This window comes from Henckelia pumila, chromosome 4 (genome assembly GCF_033568475.1).
Source record: "Henckelia pumila isolate YLH828 chromosome 4, ASM3356847v2, whole genome shotgun sequence".
Lineage (NCBI taxonomy): Eukaryota > Viridiplantae > Streptophyta > Magnoliopsida > Lamiales > Gesneriaceae > Henckelia > Henckelia pumila.
Window position 1 is genome coordinate 192,483,325 of NC_133123.1, and position 22,968 is coordinate 192,506,292.

At 31.9% G+C, this 22,968-nt stretch overlaps 1 protein-coding gene across 1 annotated transcript; it reads left to right on the forward strand.

Annotated features, from left to right (window-relative positions):
• Positions 1–17,246: 17,246 nt before the first annotated feature.
• On the forward strand, positions 17,247–21,165 carry LOC140860233 (squalene monooxygenase SE1-like). The gene is made up of 8 exons (XM_073263140.1): positions 17,247–17,576; positions 18,903–19,014; positions 19,114–19,288; positions 19,385–19,553; positions 19,655–19,873; positions 19,955–20,230; positions 20,432–20,710; positions 20,799–21,165. Exons 1-8 carry the CDS (start codon positions 17,334–17,336, stop codon positions 20,901–20,903), a joined length of 1,578 nt encoding a protein of 525 aa, XP_073119241.1. The 5' UTR covers positions 17,247–17,333; the 3' UTR covers positions 20,904–21,165.
• The last annotated feature ends 1,803 nt before the right edge of the window (positions 21,166–22,968 follow it).

Consider the following 22,968-nt stretch of genomic DNA (forward strand, 5'->3'; position numbering starts at 1 on the left):
AAAAAAAAAATTTGATTGAGGTGCAGGGGCGCAGAAAATTGCGCCCCTGCACTGGTCATGCTGCCTGGGCGTGTGCCCAGGCAAGCAGGGGTGGTGCAAGGGCGCAATATATTGCGCCCCTGCACTAGTGCTTCTGCCTTGGAATTTTCCAAGGCACCTAGAGTGGTGCAAGGGCGCAATATGTTGCGCCCCTGCATCGGTGCTTCTGGCCACACGAAAAGTTGAATCCTTCTTTCGAATTTTTTGATATTTTTGACTTTTTTTGGTGAATTTAGTCAGTTATTTTTACCAAAATACATACCACATGAGTGAAAAGTTTTTTCTTTACATGTAAACAATATAAATATGAGAATCAAACATCATTTTTGATATAGATAATCAGATTCTCAGATTTTCAAATACATTCTTCACATATTTTGTTTCTTCTTCTTTTTACAAAAGAGAGTTCATATCATTTCTGGTTGTAAGAACTTGTGATATATAGTGCTATATTCACAAGTAGAAGTTGTTGTATCTTGGGAGAAGATTGCCAAACACTGTAAGCACCAAGAGCGGGGCAAAATCTTCTTAAGAAAATCGTGTTCAACACGAGCCTCAACTGTTGAATTCTTTTTCTATTTTCTTCTGCCATATTCAAGTTTTTCCAACAAATATACCAACAAGCTTAAGAAGATTTTTCTGAAAAAATTTGAAGATGGCATCATCATCAACAACGACGAACACTCCTGCGACACTTGGAGAAAAAACTGAAAAATTTAATGGTGCAGACTTCAAAAGATGGCAACAGAAAATGTTGTTATATCTCACAACTTTGAGTCTGGCCAGATTTCTGAAAGTAGATCCTCCTTCCATTCCTGAAGATGAAGTCGATCCTTGCAGAAGGGCCGCAGCAGACGCATGGAACCAAAGCGACTTCCTTTGCAAGAACTACATTCTGAATGGACTAGACAATGCATTATACAATGTGTATTGTCAAGTGAAAACTGCAAAGAAATTGTGGGAGATGCTTGAAAAGAAATACAAAGCGGATGATGTTGGCCTTAAAAAATTCATCGTAGGACGTTTCCTAGATTTCAAGATGGTAGACTCCAAATCTGTAGTGAGTCAAGTGCAGGAACTAAAAGTATTACTGCACGAGATTCATGCGGAGATGATGAGTCTTAGCGAGTCATTTCAAGTTGCTGCATTGATCGAGAAACTCCCTCCTTTGTGATTTCAAAAATTACTTGAAGCACAAGAAGAAGGAAATGAAACTCGAAGATCTGATCACAAGACTGAGGATTGAGAAAGATAACCGTGCTACTGAGAACAAGACAAGTAAGATGGCTGCTAAAGTTAACATTGTGGAATCAAGCAACAAAGGAAAGAAGCGAAAATTTGTGAATGAAAAATCACCATCGAAGTATCAAAAGAAGTTTAAAGGAAATTGTTACAACTGCGAAAAATCAAACCATATAACAAAGGATTGTAGACGCCCAAAGAAAGGGAAAGAACAAGCAAACATGGTTCAAGAAAGGTCAGTACCTTTTAATTTTTCTGAACTTGATTTAACTGCAGTTGTATTTGAGACGAATATGGTGGACAACCCAAATGATTGGTGGGTTGATACGGGTGCTACCCACCACATATGCTCTGATAAGGAGATATTTTCCACATATACTCCAAGTTCTGGGAGACAGTTGTTTATGGGAAACTCTGCCACATCGGACATTGTGGGGGTTGGAAAAGTCGTCTTGAAGATGACGTCTGGAATGGAAGTGACCCTTGCTGAAGTGCTACATGTTCCTGAAATAAGGAAGAATCTGGTGTCGGGGTCATCACTAGTGAAACATGAATTTAGGCTGGTTTTTGAATCAAATAAGTTTATACTGACCAAGAATGGTCATTTTGTTGGAAAGGGATATCTCGATGAGTGCCTCTTCAAGTTAAATGTAATCGCGGTTCACCGCAAGATTGATGGCAATAAAGTTGATAATTCTATTTACTTGGTTGAGTGTTCTAATTTATGGCATGTTCGTTTAGGACACGTAAATTTTAATACTCTGCGACGTTTAATGAATTTGAAATTATTTCCAAAGTACAAAATTGATCCAACACATAAATGCGAAATATGTGTTGAAGCAAAAATGGCCAAGCCGCCATTTCATTCTATTGAAAGATGTACCACTCCTCTAGAATTGATTCACTCCGACATTGGGGATTTAAAGTTTGTGCAAACAAGAGGAGGAAAGAAATACTGCATAACATTCATAGACGATTGCACAAGGTACTGTTATGTATATCTTTTGAGAGGTAAAGATGAAGCACTTGATGCGTTCAAAACTTATAAAACCGAAGTTGAAAATCAACTTGGTAAGCAAATAAAAAGTATTCGCAGTGATAGAGGAGGAGAATATGGAGCTCTATTTGATGAGTTTTGCTCATCCTTGGGTATAATACATCAAACTACTGCTACATATTCGCCTCAATCTAATGGGATTTCCGAAAGGAAAAATCGAACTCTAAAAGAAATGATGAACGCGATGTTGTTAAGTTCGGGCTTACCTCAAAACTTGTGGGGGGGGAAGCAATATTGTCGGCCAATCACATACTGAACAAGATTCCCCACAAGAAAAATAATAAATCACCATATGAATTATGGAAAGGCCACAAACCTTCCTACAAATACATCAAAGTGTGGGGGTGCTTGGCAAAGGTTGAAATACCAAAGCCAAAGCAAGTGAGAATAGGACCAAAGACGATCGACTGCATATTCATTGGATATGCACTTAACAGTAGTGCCTATAGATTTATAGTGCATAAATCTGAAATTTCTGGAATGACCAATGGGATAACTATCGAGTCCAGAAATGCAGTATTCTTTGAAAGCGTATTTCCCTGCAAAAAGATGGAATATGACACAAATAGTCAAAGAACAAAAGAAATGCCAAAAGAAGGTTCTTCTCAAGGAGATGAACCGAATACTAATAGAGGTCTAATTGATTTGGCAAGTAAAAACATTATTCAAGAAGAATTGCCTAGTCAACATACAGACAATTCTGAAAATAATGATCCTAGTTTTAGTAAAAGAACTAGAGAAATGGTGAATGAAGGTTCTGCCCATAAAGATGAACCTCGAAGGAGTAAAAGAGCTAGAACCATGAAGTCTTTTGGACCAGATTTTCTTACTTACATTCTGGAAAATGAACCAAAGACTTTAAAAGATGCGTTGTCTAGCCTTGAGGCTCCATATTGGAAAGAAGCCATCAATACCGAAATGGAGTCCATTTCGCATAATCACACTTGGGATTTGGTGGATCTTCCACCAGGAACCAAGACGTTGGGATGTAAATGGGTCCTAAAAAGAAAGTACAAAGTCGATGGAACAATAAAAAAATACAAGGCTAGATTGGTGGCTAAAGGATATAGACAAAAAGAAGGCCTTGATTTTTTCGATACCTATTCACCAGTCTCAAGAATAACCTCCATTCGTGTACTCATTGCAATCGCGTCATACAACAGATGGATGTCAAGATAGCATTCTTGAATGGTGAGTTGGAAGAAGAGATCTATATGGATCAACCCAAAGGATTTGTTGTTCGGGGTCAAGAAAAGAAGGTGTGTCGACTCGTTAAATCCTTATATGGGCTGAAGCACGCGCCTAAACAATGGCATCAAAAATTTGATACTACAATGCTGTCAAATGGATTTAAAATAAACGAGTGTGACAAGTGTGTCTACATTAAAGGCACACGAGACTCTTATGTCATAGTATGTCTTTATGTTGATGACATGCTTATAATGGGAAGTAATCATGAAGTGATAAAAGCAACAAAGAAAATGTTAACGAAACATTTTGATATGAAGAATTTGGGCATTGCCAATGTACTAGGGATTAAAATCTCTAGGACTTCTGAGGCGATAGTCCTGTCTCAATCTCATTATGTTGAGACCGTCTTGAAATAATTTAATGCTTATGATTGTTCCCCTGTAAAAACGCCTCTTGATATGAGCGTCCACTTGAATAAGAATCGTGGAGAACCGATTTCTCAATTGGAATACTCCAGAATTATTGGAAGCCTCATGTATATCACGAATTGTACTCGACCTGATATTGCTTGTGCAGTAAACAAGTTGAGTCGATTCACAAGTAATCCAAATGAGGTTTATTGGAAAGCTTTGACAAGGGTGCTTAGATACCTAAGGCACACTTCGGAGTATGGATTGCATTACACAAGTTATCATGTGGTGCTTGAAGGATATAGCGATGCAAATTGGATTTCTGACACCAAAGACTCTAAATCCACAAGTGGCTATGTTTTTAGTATTGGTGGTGGCGCAGTCTCTTGGAGGTCATCCAAACAAACTTGCATCGCTAGATCAACAATGAAATCTGAATTCATAGCACTTGATAAAACCGCAGAAAAAGCAGAATGGCTTAGGAATTTTCTGGAGGATATTCCTTGTTGGTCAAAGCCAGTGCCTGCAATTATGATACATTGTGACAGTCAATCGGCAATTGCAAGGGCACATAATGCTATGTATAATGGTAAGTCTCGACATATTCGTCGAATACATAATATCGTACGATAATTGATCTCAAATGGAGTTATCACAATTGATTACGTCAAATCAAAAGATAACTTAGCGGATCCGCTTACAAAAGCATTGAATAGAGATCAAATGTACAGCTTGTCAAGAGGAATGGGCTTAAAGTCTACAAAATAAAGCTCTCATAGTGGTAACCCAACCTTGTTGATTGGAGATCCCAAAATCTTGGTTCAATGGGACAACTAAATTATGAGAACTTGAGTTAACACTCTGGAATTTTTTCCAACTCATTCCTAGGACTAAGAGTCTTGTAGCCTACGCATGTAGTGAGGTTAAGTTTGAACTTTTAATGGTTCCTTGCCTGGAAAAGGCGGAGTACTGTAGGATACTTTTCAAAGGAGACCACCTATGTAAGTGTGAAGACGGGCCGCCTCAATGAAACATTTATGAAGCCAAGATGTTTTCCATGGCCAAAACGGACACAACCGGAAAACCAATAGAAATGAAGAAAATTCATTGTGTAGGTGCTATTGTCTGGGTTTACATAAACCGCCAAGAAGTTCAAGACATCATGTTCACTTCGTGGCCTAGTAAATCCGATAGTATTCTACTACGGAAGGTTCAAAGACACAAGCTACCTCTCCCGACGCATTGAATTTTCGTGTAGACTCTCTTTGACATCATGTGCATTCATGCATTAATTTCATTCATGTGGGGGATTGTTGAAAAATTTGATTGTGCTTAATGAATTGAAATTAAGTAATGCAAAGTTCGGAAAAGGAAAAATGATTGAGAAGCTGGAAAAAAAAATTTTGATTGAGATGCAGGGGCGCAGAAAATTGCGCCCCTGCACTGGTAATGCTGCCTGGGCGTGTGCCCAGGCAAGCAGGGGTGGTGCAAGGGCGCAATATATTGCGCCCCTGCACTAGTGCTTCTGCCTTGGAATTTTCCAAGGCACCTAGCTAGAGTGGTGCAAGGGCGCAATATGTTGCGCCCCTGCACCGGTGCTTCTGGCCACACAAAAAGTTGCATACTTCTTTCGAATTTTCTAATATTTTTGACTTTTTTTGGTGAATTTAGTCAGTTATTTTTGCCCAAAAACATACCACATGAGAAAAAAGTTGTCTTTACATATAAACAATATAAATATGAGAATCAAACATCATTTTTGATATAGATAATCAGATTCTCAGATTTTCAAATACATTCTTCACATATTTTGTTTCTTCTTCTTTTTACAAAAGAGAGTTCATATCATTTCTGGTTGTAAGAACTTGTGATATATAGTGCTATATTCACAAGTAGAAGTTGTTGTATCTTAGGAGAAGATTGCCAAACACCGTAAGCGCTAAGAGCGGGGCAATTAAAATCTTCTTAAGGAAATCGTGTTCAACACGAGCCTCAACTGTTGAATTTTTTTCCTGTTCTCTTCTGCCATATTCAAGTTTTTTCAATAAATATACCAACAAAACTCAAAATGGGATAAGTCAATAGGGAACCAAAAAAATTATTTTTTGTTAAAATATTTTTGTATCTTATTTAGCATTTGAACTCATTCTTTCTAACATATATAGTATCGGATATATCATATATCAGTACTATCAAATATTAAATCAACGATATCTAATATTACTAACACCAAGAAAAGTAACATTAAATTTTCCACAGAGCAACGCTACTATGATGAAACCACTCCGTATTTCATCACAATTAATGCTGAGTATATGATCTGTTCCATTACAAAGTAAGACCAATACATATATATGGGTGCTACAAATTTTGATAATTAAAGTAGCATGTGAAATTAAAATTTTGAGTTAATTACAAATGCTATATATCTGACATCTGAAATTCCGAGATTACTAAAACTTTGAAAACATAATAAATTATATATAATTTTTTTATGAAAGTTTCAGCAATCTCATAATTTCAGAAAGATTGATGTTGTATGCAAATTGCAATAAACCCAAAAATTTTGTATGGGATTTGATTAAATATGTGTGGGAAAAGTAACATCGAAGTTGTTGGATAGTGGGGAAGTTGGAGTGTGAAATCATATGCACTAAATGAGATTCACATGCAAGTTGGATAAATATGGTCCAAAATACTGGTCGAAAAGGTTCTCCTATATTACATAATTAATACAAAGTCGTGTGCACATCAAGAATTTTTTAACATGAAATTAGTATTATAGACTTCTAAACTTGTTGCCATGTTAGTATATATTGTCGATCATTAATCAAGTGAATACGTCTTGAAGTATAATTAAACAAATATTTGTGTTTAACAAATATCTATACTATTTGTCAAGCATAATATCAACGTATTGTACTCCAACAATCTCTCTCTCTCTATAATTGCACTCCTTGGAATCAATGAGAATCGAACCATGACCTTGACTTTGATACTAATTGTATGGGACCAAGTATTTTCCGATTTATCAAAAATTATAGTTAGTGATAGTTGTGCAACTCAAATTTTTAAATTACATAGTAGCTCAAACATCATGATTCGATCGCTCTACCCAACAGATACAATTATTGAACTCCAACAATATCTCAAAATTATAAATGCTCATCAAAATACAATAGCTCATGACCTGATCATCTGAAAAACAAAAGGCATATATATATATATATATATATATATATATATATATATGTATATAATAACAAATAACATAAATAAAACAAAACCTATTTAAACAAAATAAATACACAAAAACTAGACGCTGAATAAAAGTTGTCATTTATACATACATATATATATATATGGTTATTTACATAAATATTTACTATATATGAATATACACACACACTCAACAGGGGAGTCTATGCTACTCCAGGAGACTTACTCCCCTTCTCTCATTAAATGACAAGTGTCATTTTTATTTATTTTTATTTTGTTTACTCTTTTTATTTCCTCTCTCTTCATTTATTCTTATTCTTTTTCTCCCTTTTTTTAATCGTTGTATTTTGTTTTTTGAAAACTACTTTTTCTATTTCTTATTTAAGTATTTCACTTTTTCCTTTCCTTTCTTTTTTTATTTATTATTATTATTATTATTATTATTATTATTATTATTAATTTTATCTTATCTAGGTTTATTCCTATAAAATTTTTATGCTAATTTATTTTTATGTTATTTGTAAAAATCACATGATGAATTAAATATTCAAAATTTTAAGAGTGATAACAATCTAATCTAAAAATTTAAAAATACAAACAAAGATAAATTATGTCATTTTGGAAAATAAGATAAAATCTAATGGCAAAAGAAATAGGAGATCATATAAAATTACTAATTTGTCTAATAATTTTAATTTTTGTTTGAAATTAAATTAGGATATAATTATAATTTTATCTCAAGCTTCATCAATTAATTTAAAGTTAGTTAATTAAAGACTCTTTACTATAATAAGATAGTAAGATATACAGACATTCAATTTTGATGAAATAAAAAGTTAAATTTTATATGATAAAATCTTAAGATTACAAAGAATTTTCATGTACTAATATAATATATTTTCTAATTTTATTGTAAATTTTATAATCACCAACATAAAAAAAAAACTTTATCTTTGTAAAAAAAAAAGACTTTTATCGTTCTTTTCAATTTTTTAATTATATAAAATCTATATGTAACTTTGCGTTAAAAATGAGAGTTTTAAATTATATATTTTAAAATTAAAAATATTTTAAAAGAAACAATGATGTACGGTTCTAAAAAAAGAAAGAAATAATGAAGTAATTTATAAAACTATCAGACATTAGTGAAATTTGATTCATATTGTGTTATGCAAATTCAAGCAATATAAAATTATGTATACTATGCATTTGTAATTTTGTTTGTGTTTAATTAGAGAATTTTAAAATTGTAAAAAACTGAAAGAAACAAGGTTTTTTATGATTAGAATTTATTAAATTGGGACATTTTTTTATTTTTTAATTGTACCATATAAAATTTTAGGTTTTTATTTCATTATCTAAAAATTAATAGAGTATTATAGGAATAACTATGTTATTGCTTGATCTACAATTAAGAGTATTAATTTTTATAGAATAAAAACCATAGTAAATAATAAATAAGAAATAAGAAAATAAAAAGGAAAAAATAAGAGTATGAAACAAATAATAGTAAAAAATCTCAAGAGCCAAAGAAAGAGAATTGAGAGTAAATGAAGAAAGAGAAAAGAAACAAAATATAAATAAAAAAGGACACATATCACTTTATGGAGAGGAGGAGTAAACCTTCAGGAGTAGCATAAACTCCCCCCACTCAACATACATGCAGAGGTGCTCGGTGTAAACTGTAATAGTTCCTATATTGCAAAAGAAAATATGTGTTGTATATGGTTAGAGGTGTCAAAACGGGCAATCGGGCCGGCCGGCCCACAATCCTTCGTAACCCATCATTAAGCGGGGCAGGTTGGACCGACTCACCTTTTAGGCGGGTTGGGTAAACACCAACCCAACCCATCTATTTTAGGTGACGGGGCGGGGCGGGCTAACGGGCTCACGTGTAAATTAGCGGGTTTTTGCGGACCAACTCACAAGCCACCACAACTCATCATTAGGCGGGGGAGTGCGGGCCGGCCCACCTTTTAGGCGGGTTGAGAAATTGCCAACTCAACCAACCAATTTTGTATAATGGGAGCGGGCCAACCCGACAAACCTAACCCATTTTGACACATCTATATATGGTGGCATATATATTGTTCTTGTCCGTTTATCGGTCTAAATTTATATTACAATAATTGTATTTTGTCGTAAGTTTTTAATTTTTTTCCATGAAATACTAAGTCAATCTAAGGTAGTGATTGAGAGAACTTCTACGAAACACTTCTAAGCTTTTCCTTCAAAAAAATTTCAAAATTTTTGAAATCAAGGCCAACTGAATATTACTAATACGCTAATTACATGACGCTAATTCTACTGAATATTACTAATACGCTCCCAAATTAATACCGATAAAAGCGCAAAAGTTAAATCAAGGCCAACAACTCAAAGCATTGATTTTGCCTTTTCGTTACCCGGAGATTTTGTTATGCAAAAGTATCAAATAAGTTAATAGATTGAGTTAGGTAAAGAAATTATGCACAAATTAGTTCTGGAATTATAAATTTAATTTGATCCGTGTGTATAGGAAAAATAATTGCAAAATAATGTGAAACTGAATCCTTAATTTCTTTGCCTACGCTTTGTTCAAAGCCCCAAAAACTTGACTTGTGCATGAATACAATACCTGCATGGGAATTCACCTGTATTTTTCTTGCAAGTAAAAAGATACCAAAATTGACTTTGGACTATTCTGGTCATCCTGTCTCAAATCTTAATTAAATAAATCATATGTTAGCCTTAATTTGTCAATATAATAATTAAATTGCATTGAATTTATTTCACTCCAAAAGTAAATGGCTGATCATACTATTACACACACACACACGGCCTTATGATGCAAATAGTCCAAAAATGACTACAAATTTTATTTTCATTTAATTCGTGTTTTATTTTTAATTTTTCTAATATCGACTTCATTATTATTTGATGCCATCAATTAATTATTTCAAAGAAATTCCAATCATACTCATTATTTCTCATGTCTTCACGTCAATATATTGCGTAAAAAATACACACAAATCTGATTTTTTTTTAAAAAAATTATTATAAAGTACTTGATTAAATTATGATAGTTTTTTTGGTAGAATAATCCTCTGTACATGCAAAAATAGTTGGTTGCACGCATGATTTATGTGCTGACATTAATTTGTACGTAAAGGGGAGCTTTCACATGACTTTATAGGAAATAAATATAAAATGTAACTACACTATCGGCACATCAAAAACAAATTTATGTATCCTGGTGACCTGGTGTCCCTCTCACGGGTTGCTTGTTTATAAATACTAGTATATTGGTACTGCACGTATTGTGTGCGTGTATAATATTTTTTAAATTAATTTGATTTATATTCAAATAAGAGTATATCATAGTTGTAGAATTTATCGAAGAACTAAATTGTAATTAGAAATATTGAAAAAAAATAAAATTAAAATTATAATATCTATAACATATTTGGACAATTTTGGCAAAAATATTATGTATCTTTTTTTTTGTAATAGACTGATTATTTATATACATAGATCATGATATTTTTTATGTTTTAAATTAATAATTTTTTCATATATTTTTATTAAGAGTGGTAGACTATCTAAAAATTTAAAAATGTAAATAATATAAGATTGAATAAATTAATACCGATAAAGATAGGATCACATACTTAAAAAGAAAAATTATTGTAAGAAAAAAAATGGAAAAGTTTAATCAATAGTTATATAACGAGAATACAATTGTAATTTAAAAAAATACTTTTACCAAATCAATTAGAAGTTAATTAGTATAGAGTTCAACATCAAATAAACATAAAAACTCATATGAAACAGTATTATGATTTATTGATCAACTTTGTGAGATAGATATCCAACCTGACCCGACCCATTCGTTCCATATAAAATATTAAAATATTGTGAAATATATATATATATATATATATATATTGTTATAAATATATTATTATTATAAATGATTATCTTATTAAAGATATGTGATCAAGATAAATATGTCAAGATAATATTTGTAAAGATTTGTATCTTGTAATCTTTTTCTATAAATAATGGTGATTGAGTTCAATGAAAATTGCACCTAAGTATTGACTCATATGAATTTTCTCTCATCTCATGAATTCTCTCTATTCATCTCTCTATTTCTATCATGATTTATAACACGTTATCAGCACGATGTTGTAACCAACCGAGAATAAAAATAATTTTTGTTTTATTGATGCTATTGGAATAACACGTGTTGTCAATACTTAAATTTATGAGAGATATTCATTGGTGCTCTAGAAGTAGCACAAAGAGATATTCATTGGTGCTCTAGAAGTAGCACAATAAAAATAATTGATATATTGGTGTACATGAAATATTATGAATATGTTGATGGCTATAAAGTAGCACAACATGATTTTATATTGAGAATTTGAAAAAATTCATGATCATGATATAATATATATTGAGAATTTTGAGAGATTCATGATTAGAATTTTGATATATCGAAAGATATTCATGAATTCATGATATAATGTATTGAATATTGAGATATTCAAGATTAAGATCTGATATAAGATCAAATATATTGAGAATCTAAAGAGATTCTTAATTATAATATAATATATTAAGAATCTGAATAAATTCATGATAAAGATGTGATATCTGATTTCGTATATTGAGAAAGTGAACAAATCATCATTGATATCTTATATGATATCAAATACCTACAAATATCATTGAAAAAATTGATCTCATGTCAAAATATATTAATATTGAAATATTTATAAAAAAAATGCAAGATTTGATAATATTCATGAAGAATATTAATATAAGATCCAAGATTTGGAAATATTCTCGAAGAATATAATTTAATGCTCTTTTGGTTGTTGTGAATGCTCTAGAAGAATAATGATATATTATTTGTCACTGTTTTTATGAAAAGTGACTTGATATTCAACCATATGTCAATGCACGATTATGTCAATAGATTGATTTATGACTAACTTCAAGTCATTTTATTTATTAAACTAATTTATTTTTTGCAAATTAAGTTTTTATTTCTGTTTAAACTAAATTTTGAAAAATTCTAGCATGTGTTTTGATAAACATAAATTATTTTTATGATATAAAATAAGATTTATAAATTTTGTGAATCTATTCTATTGGTCAATATATTGCATTAAATATTAATTTTGCAATTTAATGATTTGAGAATTTATATATTCTAAGGATATATTGAGTTGTTACATCTTTATTCCATAAAATTTGATTATGGATTTTAAATTTCTCAATTTTGATTGTTGATATAAATTTTGAATTTTTTCAAAATCATTTGATTAAGCTATCACTTTTTAAATGAATGATAGAATATTTTTATTATCTTACATGTAGGAACATAAATTTAATGTAAAATGACATTCTTGATAGATTGAATGTCATTATTAAAAGGTAAAAGATCTACTTGGTGCATACAAGAATTTGAAAATGAATACAAATTCAATGTGAAATGATATTCATGATAGATCGAATGTCACTGTTGAAGGTAAAAGATCTACTTGATGCATACAGGAATTTGAAAAGGTACGTCCGATTTTTTAATTTAAATTATTTTATTATAATATCTTATTTATAGTAATTTGTTCAAGAAAAGACAATTATGAAAGTTGTCTGATTAATGTGGTCCATTCTTTTAAGTGAATGTGACTGTGTTAATTCACTAGTGTAGTTTAATTCTTCAAGAAAGAATATGTCATATCATATGAAGCGAGATATGAATTATAAATTTGATGCAAAATATTGAGATATACGTCATATTCAAGTATTGTACTAAATGTACATTGGTATCTCGTATCACTGTCGTACCTGAAGTACCTAAAGAGATTTTGATATCTATCTAGCAAGATATAAAAATTTGTGGAGACCATTGATGCCTATCCAAATCATATGTTTCATCGTATGTTGATTGAAAGTGTGAAAGCTCTAGAAGATCGTTTGAGTGACGATGAAAAAGATGATGTGTTTGATATTATAAAATAGTGATACACAATATTGACGTATGTGTATTTTAGAATCTAGTAGATATTAATTTGGTTTAAATTGTATATTACAAATCAATATTTTTAGAAGAGCTAAAGAGCTCCAAAAGTATCATTGATACAAATACTTTCAGAGTTTGGCATTATGGATTGAATTGAGCATTCAAATTATATAAATAGTTGAAAAAATATTGATAGTGCACAAAGATGTTAATGAATAAGCCAAAAGTTCCTGGATCGATAAATATGAATGTTTTTTAATCAAAGATCCATAAGATTTTATGAATTTTTATCGGCTTATCAAATTCGATTTCACTATCATTAGCTCAAATCGGTAGAGAATCCACATATTATGTGGAATCAATAAATAATGTGGGCCCACGAAGCGCAACATGATATTTGCTAAAATACTTATTGAGAAAAACTTCCATAATATATAATCAAGAAAAGCTTGATCAAAAGAGGATATGTATATCAATTTTATGATTATAAATATGTTGGTTTAGTTGATTTATTTTGCCTCCAATAAACTACTAAACCATGAGAATAAATACGTCATATTTGGGGATATCTGAAATATATATTATAAATATTATATCAGAAAGTAAGAAATATATTTTCGAGAACATAAGACGTTAACGCTATTAGGCTGATGGAGTTGCTAACACTAATTAATGTATGAGAGCATAAAAAGTAAGGTAACACCATGATTTTTACGGACTCATGAGACATTGGCACCCAATTAGGTATAGTATTATGTGCACGTATTACTTAGTATGGTTTTGTATATATATCATTGTCGGATAAGGATAAACGCTTGATTTTAACATTATTTTCCTCTATTTTCAATATCGTTGTATGAAAAAAAAAACATGTAAGTATTTTTTATTCTCATATAGAGTAATCAATTTTAATTGATAGTAAATTATATCAATGCATCACTTGATAATAAAAAAATTAAAATATAATTAAAAGCCGACCTAAATTGAAATAAAGTGAGATAATATTATTTTAAGAATTGAAAAAATCACTATTGTCCATTCTAATTAACAAAAAAATGGACTACAATTATCTCTAAAATCAATTGAATCTCACAAGGAAATAACTAAATAGTTTACTAATTAATTACCATACTAGTTTTCAACTGCAACCATTGTTATTTGTGCCCGTCTAGACTCTAGACCCTCAAATTCAAAATTTTTAGAGAGATTTAAATTTTAAATAACTTTTATAACTTATTTTTTAACTTTTTTTTAATTAAGTGTTTACACAAAATAATTTCTCCTTTTCAGAAAAAAAATTCTAGTGAAACAATCAAGTCAAATCTGGACGACGATCTTATCATTTTAATGTCATAACTCATAAATGACAGAAATAGTGGTATAATTCCAAACACTTTTACCGAAATTTCTAATCAGTTTATTCGTTGAAATAAACAAAATATCCTGATTACTATGCAAAGTTGTGTGACCCAAAAATATCTTTTATCTGGTTTTATTTTTTTTTAAAAATAACTTGCGTGCTATTTATATTACTAATTTAGAGTTAAATCTTTTATATACTAATTTATGTTGATTAAGTTTTTTATATATCTGAAAATATCTTTTTTTGCTACTTTTTTTATAGTATCTTTTAGCCAATTAATTCTATATTTATAAATATTTTTCATCCTATATTCTATGATATTCTATCATTTCAATTTTTAAAATTTAATAATTTTAATTAAAAAAATAAAACTTTTTAATATATTTTTTTACGGATCACAGGTATCATGTATGTCATGAAAGCTTTTATAGGAAAATCCTTGGAGAAAATATTTGATCAGGAATATTTTAGAGAAATAAAACGTACCTTTGGATTTTAAACTTTTTTATATGGAATATTTAATTTGTTAGAGTGGATGTCAAATATGATAAAATCATTAATGTTTGTATATTTTTTAAAAATACTGGCTATTAATGCATATGCGATGGATATGCATTGTGCAACATAACAAATAAACACCCAAAAAAAATTGAGGAATGTTAGAAATAAAGAAATATATCCAGTGAAAAAAAGTTTGACAAGTGGTTTTTTTAAATTTTAAATTGGAGATGATAATGGATTATATCAGATAATAGGAGTGTAATTTTGATATCAATCATTTTGTCTTTTATCAATAAGAGTCCATGAGTATTTTTTTAAGGCTATGTAATTTGACATTGATATCATATTGATGGACCAAGACAGTTAGTTAAATGTCTTACGTTTTATATATAGTATAGATTTTAAGTAAAATTTTTTTTTGTCAAAATGTAACGTCATAACAAAATTTCTTTGAAAATGGTAAAAAGTTGAATTAAGGTATGGATAAAGTTGAAAGATGTAAAGAGGAGTTGCAGACTTGTTTCGAGTCAAAGATAATTAAAGTAAAAGCAAACATATATTTTTTTTATTTGAAAATAAGAAAAAATTTCCGTAAAATGGGAAAAAAATTCCATCTTGCTTATTTTTCTTAACTATGTTTATATGTTTATGTTTTACACTGTTTATATAAATCGATGATGTAATTTTTTTTAAAAAATAATAATTCAAATTTTTGTCAATAAATAATATTACCTGTGTGTGCATGTTAGGATTACTTTAAATTGGGAAGTTTGTTGGAATTTGTCACAACATTTGACTGGCCAAACATTTGCGGCCTAATTCCAATATGGAAAATTAGGCGCTTACTTATACACTGTCAAATATTTAATTAACGAGACTTAAAAAAAGCCGTGGGAATAGTTCATAAAACTTTCAAACTCTCACGTCCATGTGTTGTGGTATTTGTCCATCTATCAAACTATCATTGTACCATTCAATTTTTTTTAATTGTACAACAGTTATATAATTTTATATATAGACTGTTTTTCTAATAGATACAATTATTATATATATTCAACACAATCGATGAAATGGAAAAATATGCAACCCATACAATATTCCTATCAAAGCATAATTTATAAAGAAATAAACACCATGAAAACATTTTAGGGCCCCTCGTCAACTTCATAATGCATCAACTAGTTTCGTGTGCCACGTTTCTTTAATGGAGATTAAACAAATTTTTTCGTGTCAAACGAAAATGGGCGAGTCTAAGGGAAATGGTGGTGACGAGAAATTTCAAATTTTTATGTCATATATGTTTTATGAAAATAAATAATTTATTTTCTAAAATACATTACATCGTTGGTTTACCCTTTTTAATAAAAAAAAATTATTTATCTATTCATCAATAAATTTATTATCTCATGATAGATGTTTTGCTTCTTCTTCTTTTGTTTTAATTAATTTTGTTTTTAAGGTAGATCCTAATATTGATAATTCGGAATACAAAAAAGTTTTAAAAACACATTTATAAGACCAATTTTTGTTTTCCCACAAGGATCCCACCATTGTGATAAAATCCAATGTATATTGAAAGGCGTCATAAATCATAATTACATTATTTTTTTTCCCAATAAAAAGTTCTTCCGCTGTTTTTTTTTTCTCCCCACCAAAACTTTGATTTTATTTTCCAAAACACCATCAATTTGCACTCACAATTTCATAGCCACAAAATTTGTAGTCCATGCATCACAGAATATCACACAAACACATGATATCTCGTGAGACGATTTAACGGAATTATATTCGTGAGACGGTTCGATTCAATCCATATTTGTAATAAAAAATAATACTTTTGACATAAATAATAATATTTTTTATGATTTGAATCGGATCAAAAATCCTTCTCACAAAATGTATTCATGACTCACGTGAGCTTTTGTATAAGTAGAGGGATGGTTCGTAGAACATGATACCCGCTCCGATCCGACCCGCGACATGTAGGAGAACCAGGTATATCATATAATATAACTTAACGAAAAAAAGGGAAAAACACAGAGACATAATTACCCTATATATATTATTTTATTATTATTATTATTAAAAAAAAAGGGGAAAAAGGATTTATGGTGGGCGATGAAACACGTTTTCCTTGGTTTGAAATCATAGTCGTTAAAGCCGTGTGTCTCTATATAATGCGGTGTATTGGGTTGTGAAGCCAACACACACATTTGGTTACATTCCCTGAATACAGATTTCGTGCAATCTTCGGATCCTCATCCCATTCCCAATCCCAATCCCTCTACCAAAATAATGGTGATGATCGATCAGTATATTCTCGGAGGCTTCGTCGCTTCCTTGTTCGGACTTGTCTTGTTTTACAATTTGCGTAGAGAAATCAAGAAAACCAGAGGTTCCAAGATTGTACGTAAAGTTGGAAGCTTTAGGAACTCCGCCGTCGCTGACGTTTCCCGGTCGCCGGTTGGTGGGGATACCGACATTATCATCGTGGGTGCCGGCGTCGCCGGGGCGGCTCTGGCCTGTACTTTCGCTAAGGTACGACGGATTAATTCATCCTACCACTATATATTTTTTTCCTTCTGTTACCAAATATCCGATGTGGATTAATGGAGATCCAACGGATTTATATATCCATAAATTGATTTAAGAAAGGAAGAAAAAGTAACGGGTGTCTTCGAACTGTTACAAGTCATTATATGGAAAAGAAAATACATTAATGTTTGTGAAAATCCAAAGTTTCATTATTCAGATGAAAAATTACTTTTTAAGTTTCAAAACTCCCATGCTATGGTGGTATTCTTTCTTATGCAAAGAAAAAAACTCTGTTTTTTTTTTTTAAATTTCGAAGAATGATCAAATGAATCAAAATATCAATAAAATCAAACCGTCCCATAAATTTATAGAAAAGAAATTGATGAGCGACTCCGAAGCCAAAGCCAATGTAGGGTCGGAAAAAAAATATGCATGAATTGTAGTATTTTGAAACTTTATGGAGTTTAAAATCTCTTGTTTATTATTATTGTTTCATATATATATATATATATATATATATTGGACATGGGATTCAATGAAAAATTATTTAAGTTTGATAATAACATTATGGCTTCAACACTAGGCAAATTTCATGTTGTTTATGCTTTTTGTTGCATTTGATGTGACAAATTGCATGGAACACTGTGTTAAGAATAAGTAATCAAAAAGTGAATCAGTTGATAAACAGCTGCCATGTTTCACTAAATTCAAACTTGCATCAATGCTTTGAAAAGTCGTTAATTAATTCCAACACAAACATCCTGCGACTGTCCTGCCCAGCCCCAAGCATTTAATTTATATTCTCTTCCTTTCCCTATGTTTTAATCCCATTCAAATTTCAAAGTGTTAGGTGAACAAAAACCGCCCACCGGACCGATGCTGCTAACATGGCGCCGGACGAAGATTTTACTTAATTTTCCCATCTTGAAATTTAAAAAGAATGGATTGTTACTGATTTTAGGTAGTGTTTGGGAGAGCTTCTAAGAAGCATTTTTCAGCTTTTCATTAACAAAATTTTGAAATTTTGTGAAATTTCGTTAACGAAAAGCTGACAAGTGCTTCTTAAAAGTTCTCTCAAACACTACTTTAGTTTCCTTGTTAATGACGATTTTAATGGTCGGCTTGACGTCTAAAAAGTATCAGTTACCTCTTGTTAATGATGGAAAAATTGTCATTTAATTGCTGGATAGTGCTTTTTATAGCCTTTTCCGTCTGTAGAAATGAACCACATGCAGCAAGTTTGAGTGGCCAAGTCCCTGTCTCAAAATAATAAAGTTTGGTTTAATTGGTATCCGTAGCTTTCTTATTTATAGTTGGTTCAAATTGCAGGAGGGACGTCGAGTTCATGTGATCGAAAGAGACTTAACCGAGCCAGATCGTATAGTTGGCGAACTTTTACAGCCTGGAGGATATTTGAAACTAATTGAGTTAGGCCTGGAAGGTGTGGCTGAAACTTTAATTTCTTAGCTGCACCTGTTAGATCATGTGTCTTGCAATGATTTAGTTGTGATAATGAATTGTTTGAATATTGTAACTGCAGATTGCGTGAGGGACATCGATGCTCAACCTGTTTACGGATACGCCCTTTACAAGGACGGTAAAGGCGCCAAGTTATCTTATCCCTTGGAGAAATTTAACTCGGATGTCTCGGGTAGAAGTTTTCACAATGGCCGATTTATACAGAAGATGAGAGAAAAGGCCGCGACTCTGCCCAAGTATGCATGGCTGCCTTCTCAACTTGAAAACATATCTTTCTGTTTTCATTTTTTTTTTTTTTAAAAATCTGATGTTGTGGTGTTTTCTTGGATCAGCGTGAGACTCGAACAAGGGACAGTGACATCCTTGGTTGAAGAAAAGGGGACTGTTAAAGGAGTACAGTACAAAACTAAGAGCGGTGAAGAGATAACTGCGTATGCTCCTCTAACCATAGTTTGTGATGGTTGTTTTTCGAATTTGAGACGCTCCCTTTGTACTCCTAAGGTGAATATGAATCCCATTTCATGAACATGTTTCGCTGTATATTTTTTTTTTCGATGTTGCTAAACGAATGTTTCTTTCTTTCAAACTATATATATATGTAGGTGGACATTCCCTCTTGTTTTGTTGGTTTGGTCTTGGAAAATTGTGATCTCCCATACCCGAATCACGGACATGTCGTTCTGGGAGATCCTTCGCCTATCCTGTTTTACCAAATCGGCAGCACTGAGACTCGGTGTCTGGTTGATGTCCCCGGACAAAAGGTTCCTTCCATTGCCAATGGTGAAATGGCCAAATATTTGAAGACTGTTGTGGCTCCTCAGGTACAAGAAATCTCTTTTCCTTTTATAGCATAATTAAGTAGTGCTTGCATGAGACTGACTGACTGGATGATGTTTGATCAGATTCCTCCTCAGCTGTATGATGCATTTATCGCTGCGATCGAGAAAGGGAACATAAGAACCATGCCAAACAGAAGCATGCCAGCAGATCCTCTTCCCACACCTGGTGCCATTCTACTGGGAGACGCATTCAACATGCGCCACCCTTTAACCGGGGGAGGAATGACCGTTGCTCTATCGGACATCGTCATTCTTCGTGATCTTCTCAGACCAGTACAAAATTTAAATGATGCAGCTACCCTGAGCAAGTATCTGGAATCCTTCTACACCTTGAGAAAGGTACGTAACATAGGTAGTGTTTGGGAGTGCTTCTTTCGTTAACAAAAAATTGAAATTTTGTAAAATTTTGTTAACGAAAAGCTGAGAAATGCTTCCTAAAAGCTCTCCCAAAAACTACTATAAAAGCATTAAACTAAAAAGCCTTTTAGTAATGATCATTTTAATTTAGATCACTGATTCAAGAATTGTGGATGCATGCAGCCAGTAGCATCGACCATCAACACATTAGCCGGAGCCCTGTACAAGGTGTTCTGTGCATCCTCTGATCAAGCAAGGGCAGAAATGCGGCAAGCCTGTTTCGACTACTTGAGCCTTGGAGGGATCTTCTCCACCGGCCCCATTTCGTTGCTCTCCGGTCTGAATCCACGCCCTTTAAGCCTCTTCCTCCATTTCTTCGCCGTGGCCGTCTATGGATTCGGCCGCTTGTTGCTTCCCTACCCTTCTCCCACAAGGATTTGGTTGGGAGCTAGATTGCTTACTGTGAGTTCATTTCTCATTTCAAATTACATTAATTAATATTATTCCAAAAATATGCTATGCTAATATTATCTTGTTTTGTATGTTACAGGGTGCATCTGGTATCATTTTCCCAATCATAAAGGCTGAGGGAGTTAGACAAATGTTCTTCCCTGCTACTGTTCCAGCATACTACAGATCTCCACCTGTTAATTAAACCCATAACCCAAAGTTTTTCATTCATCATTTTTTTATATTGTATGGTTATTTTATTTTATTTTACTTTTTTTAATATATATATAAAAAAAATCTTTAGTTTTGGTCATGCCCCTGAAACAAGAGGAGGAAACTGTAAAGCATCTGCTATAAGTATTTTAGCTCAAAAGTTCTTGGTATTGGACATGAAATGTCTATGTTGAATCTGTATCATATGATAAAGTTTTTATCAGAATAAAATGATTAGTTTAGTTTCTATTGTTTATATAGCCTATTTATTTTGTAGCTAAAATTGTGATCGGTGATATCATTCGTCAATGATTCATTAATATTAAAAATAATTATGATAATTACTTTCTTTAGGTATTTTTTATGTGCAGGACTGTGATTTTTATGCTTTGGTCCAAAATTGTGTGATCCATGTGGCTTTTTGTGTACCAACTGGCAATGGGGCAGACTTTCGATGAAAGTGTGGTGTGGAAAATGTGAACTTTAAATGGAAAATATGGTTTTGAATTTGAAAGGGACTGATATTGATTTCAGTAATAAATCAAGATCCCCATTTGAACTGAACCATTCAATTTTATGCACGAAAATTAATCAGAAATTCATGGAATTAACACTTTTATGTCCATCTCGCGGTTGAGTTCAAGATAGCATGATGAGAGTCCCTTAATACTAAATCTAATGTTGTAAAATTGGTTTGAACATGTGAGATCCATAAAAATATATGGACTTAACATAATCTAATTAAAATTTGATAACCGGACATATATTACCTTATGCCAGCGTCTCATTATCTCAAATGCCCTTGTTTTTGCAATGTTGCTAGTAGTGAAGAAGTGAATTGTTAATGCTAGTAACAATGTTAGGATCGATTTGAGGATAATCTTTGAGCTATAATAGCTCAAATCTTGAAATATTAAAAATCAATAAATTATATCGAGTTTGGTTTTCAAACCAAGCAGAAGACATTCAAGGTAATCATTCGTAAAAATCAATTAAGCATTTTGCAAATCATTTTAAAAGATATGCAATGCAAGCTTTAAAACATGGACAGATAAAATGCAAATGGGTGGGGTTGAGAATACATGATAATTTATTTATGGATGTTCGGAGACTCAACCGCTCCTACGTCACCCCTTTTTCTTCCTCAAAAAGATCTACTAGAAGATTTTGGCTTTACAATACACTCCTCATATCCCACTACATACTTAGGATTTACCCAACTGCCTAAGTTGGAACTCTTAATCTCTCAATCTTGAACGGGCGACATGCCCACAACTGGATACAAAGTTTGCAAAAGTTTGCTCATTCTTTAACGCCTTTGTGCAATGACACTCACTTAACTAATCTATATAAATCATCTAACAAATGTGTGTGAGTGAAAAACTTGACAGTGAAAGCTCAAGAAATCTGTTGTGTTTTTCACACCAAGGGCAAGCTCTTGATATAGTTGAATGTATATGTTTTGACGCCCCTTCTCACCTACTTCAATCTTCAGATTTTGTATATATAAGTTTCAAGGGAAAATGAATTTTGGACACAAATATGAGAACGTTGAAAAAGCTATTGTACTTATGTCTGTCAACATAAATTTCATTTTCTATTTCTGGACTGTAGCTTTGACCGGTTGACAATTTTTGAATCTGTTTAAGAGTACACAACCGATTGACAACTAAGAAGGGGATTGATCCTGGAGAACGGTTTCGGCTGGTTGAGCATGCCACGCCCTGAAACCGGGGTTGGTCGATATCGACATTGTTTAAAAATTTAACATTGAAACAACAAGCTTCATAGTACAAATCTTTCCAAAACTAGTCTATTTCATAAACCATGATGTTTTTTACAGTGAAAAACAAAAATGCGGAAGCGATAACATAATAGGAAATACAACTAAAATAGCTACTTGAATTTTCATATCTTGAACTTGATCACCAAACCCAAAATGCGGGTTTCTCATCATCTTCCAACTGATCTTCAGACGTATCTGGGGAGGGAATTAAGGGAGTGAGTGTTTTGGAAAACACTCAGCAAGTGGGGGATAATCATACACACAAATATCG

Bases quoted from the DNA above. Each gene is read 5' to 3' on its own strand.
- LOC140860233 (XM_073263140.1), top strand. From the start codon at position 17,334: ATGGTGATGATCGATCAGTATATTCTCGGAGGCTTCGTCGCTTCCTTG. The intron at 17,577-18,902 runs GTACGACGGATT...TTCAAATTGCAG, and splicing joins TGGCCTGTACTTTCGCTAAG to GAGGGACGTCGAGTTCATGT. The intron at 19,015-19,113 runs GTGTGGCTGAAA...TTGTAACTGCAG, and splicing joins AATTGAGTTAGGCCTGGAAG to ATTGCGTGAGGGACATCGAT.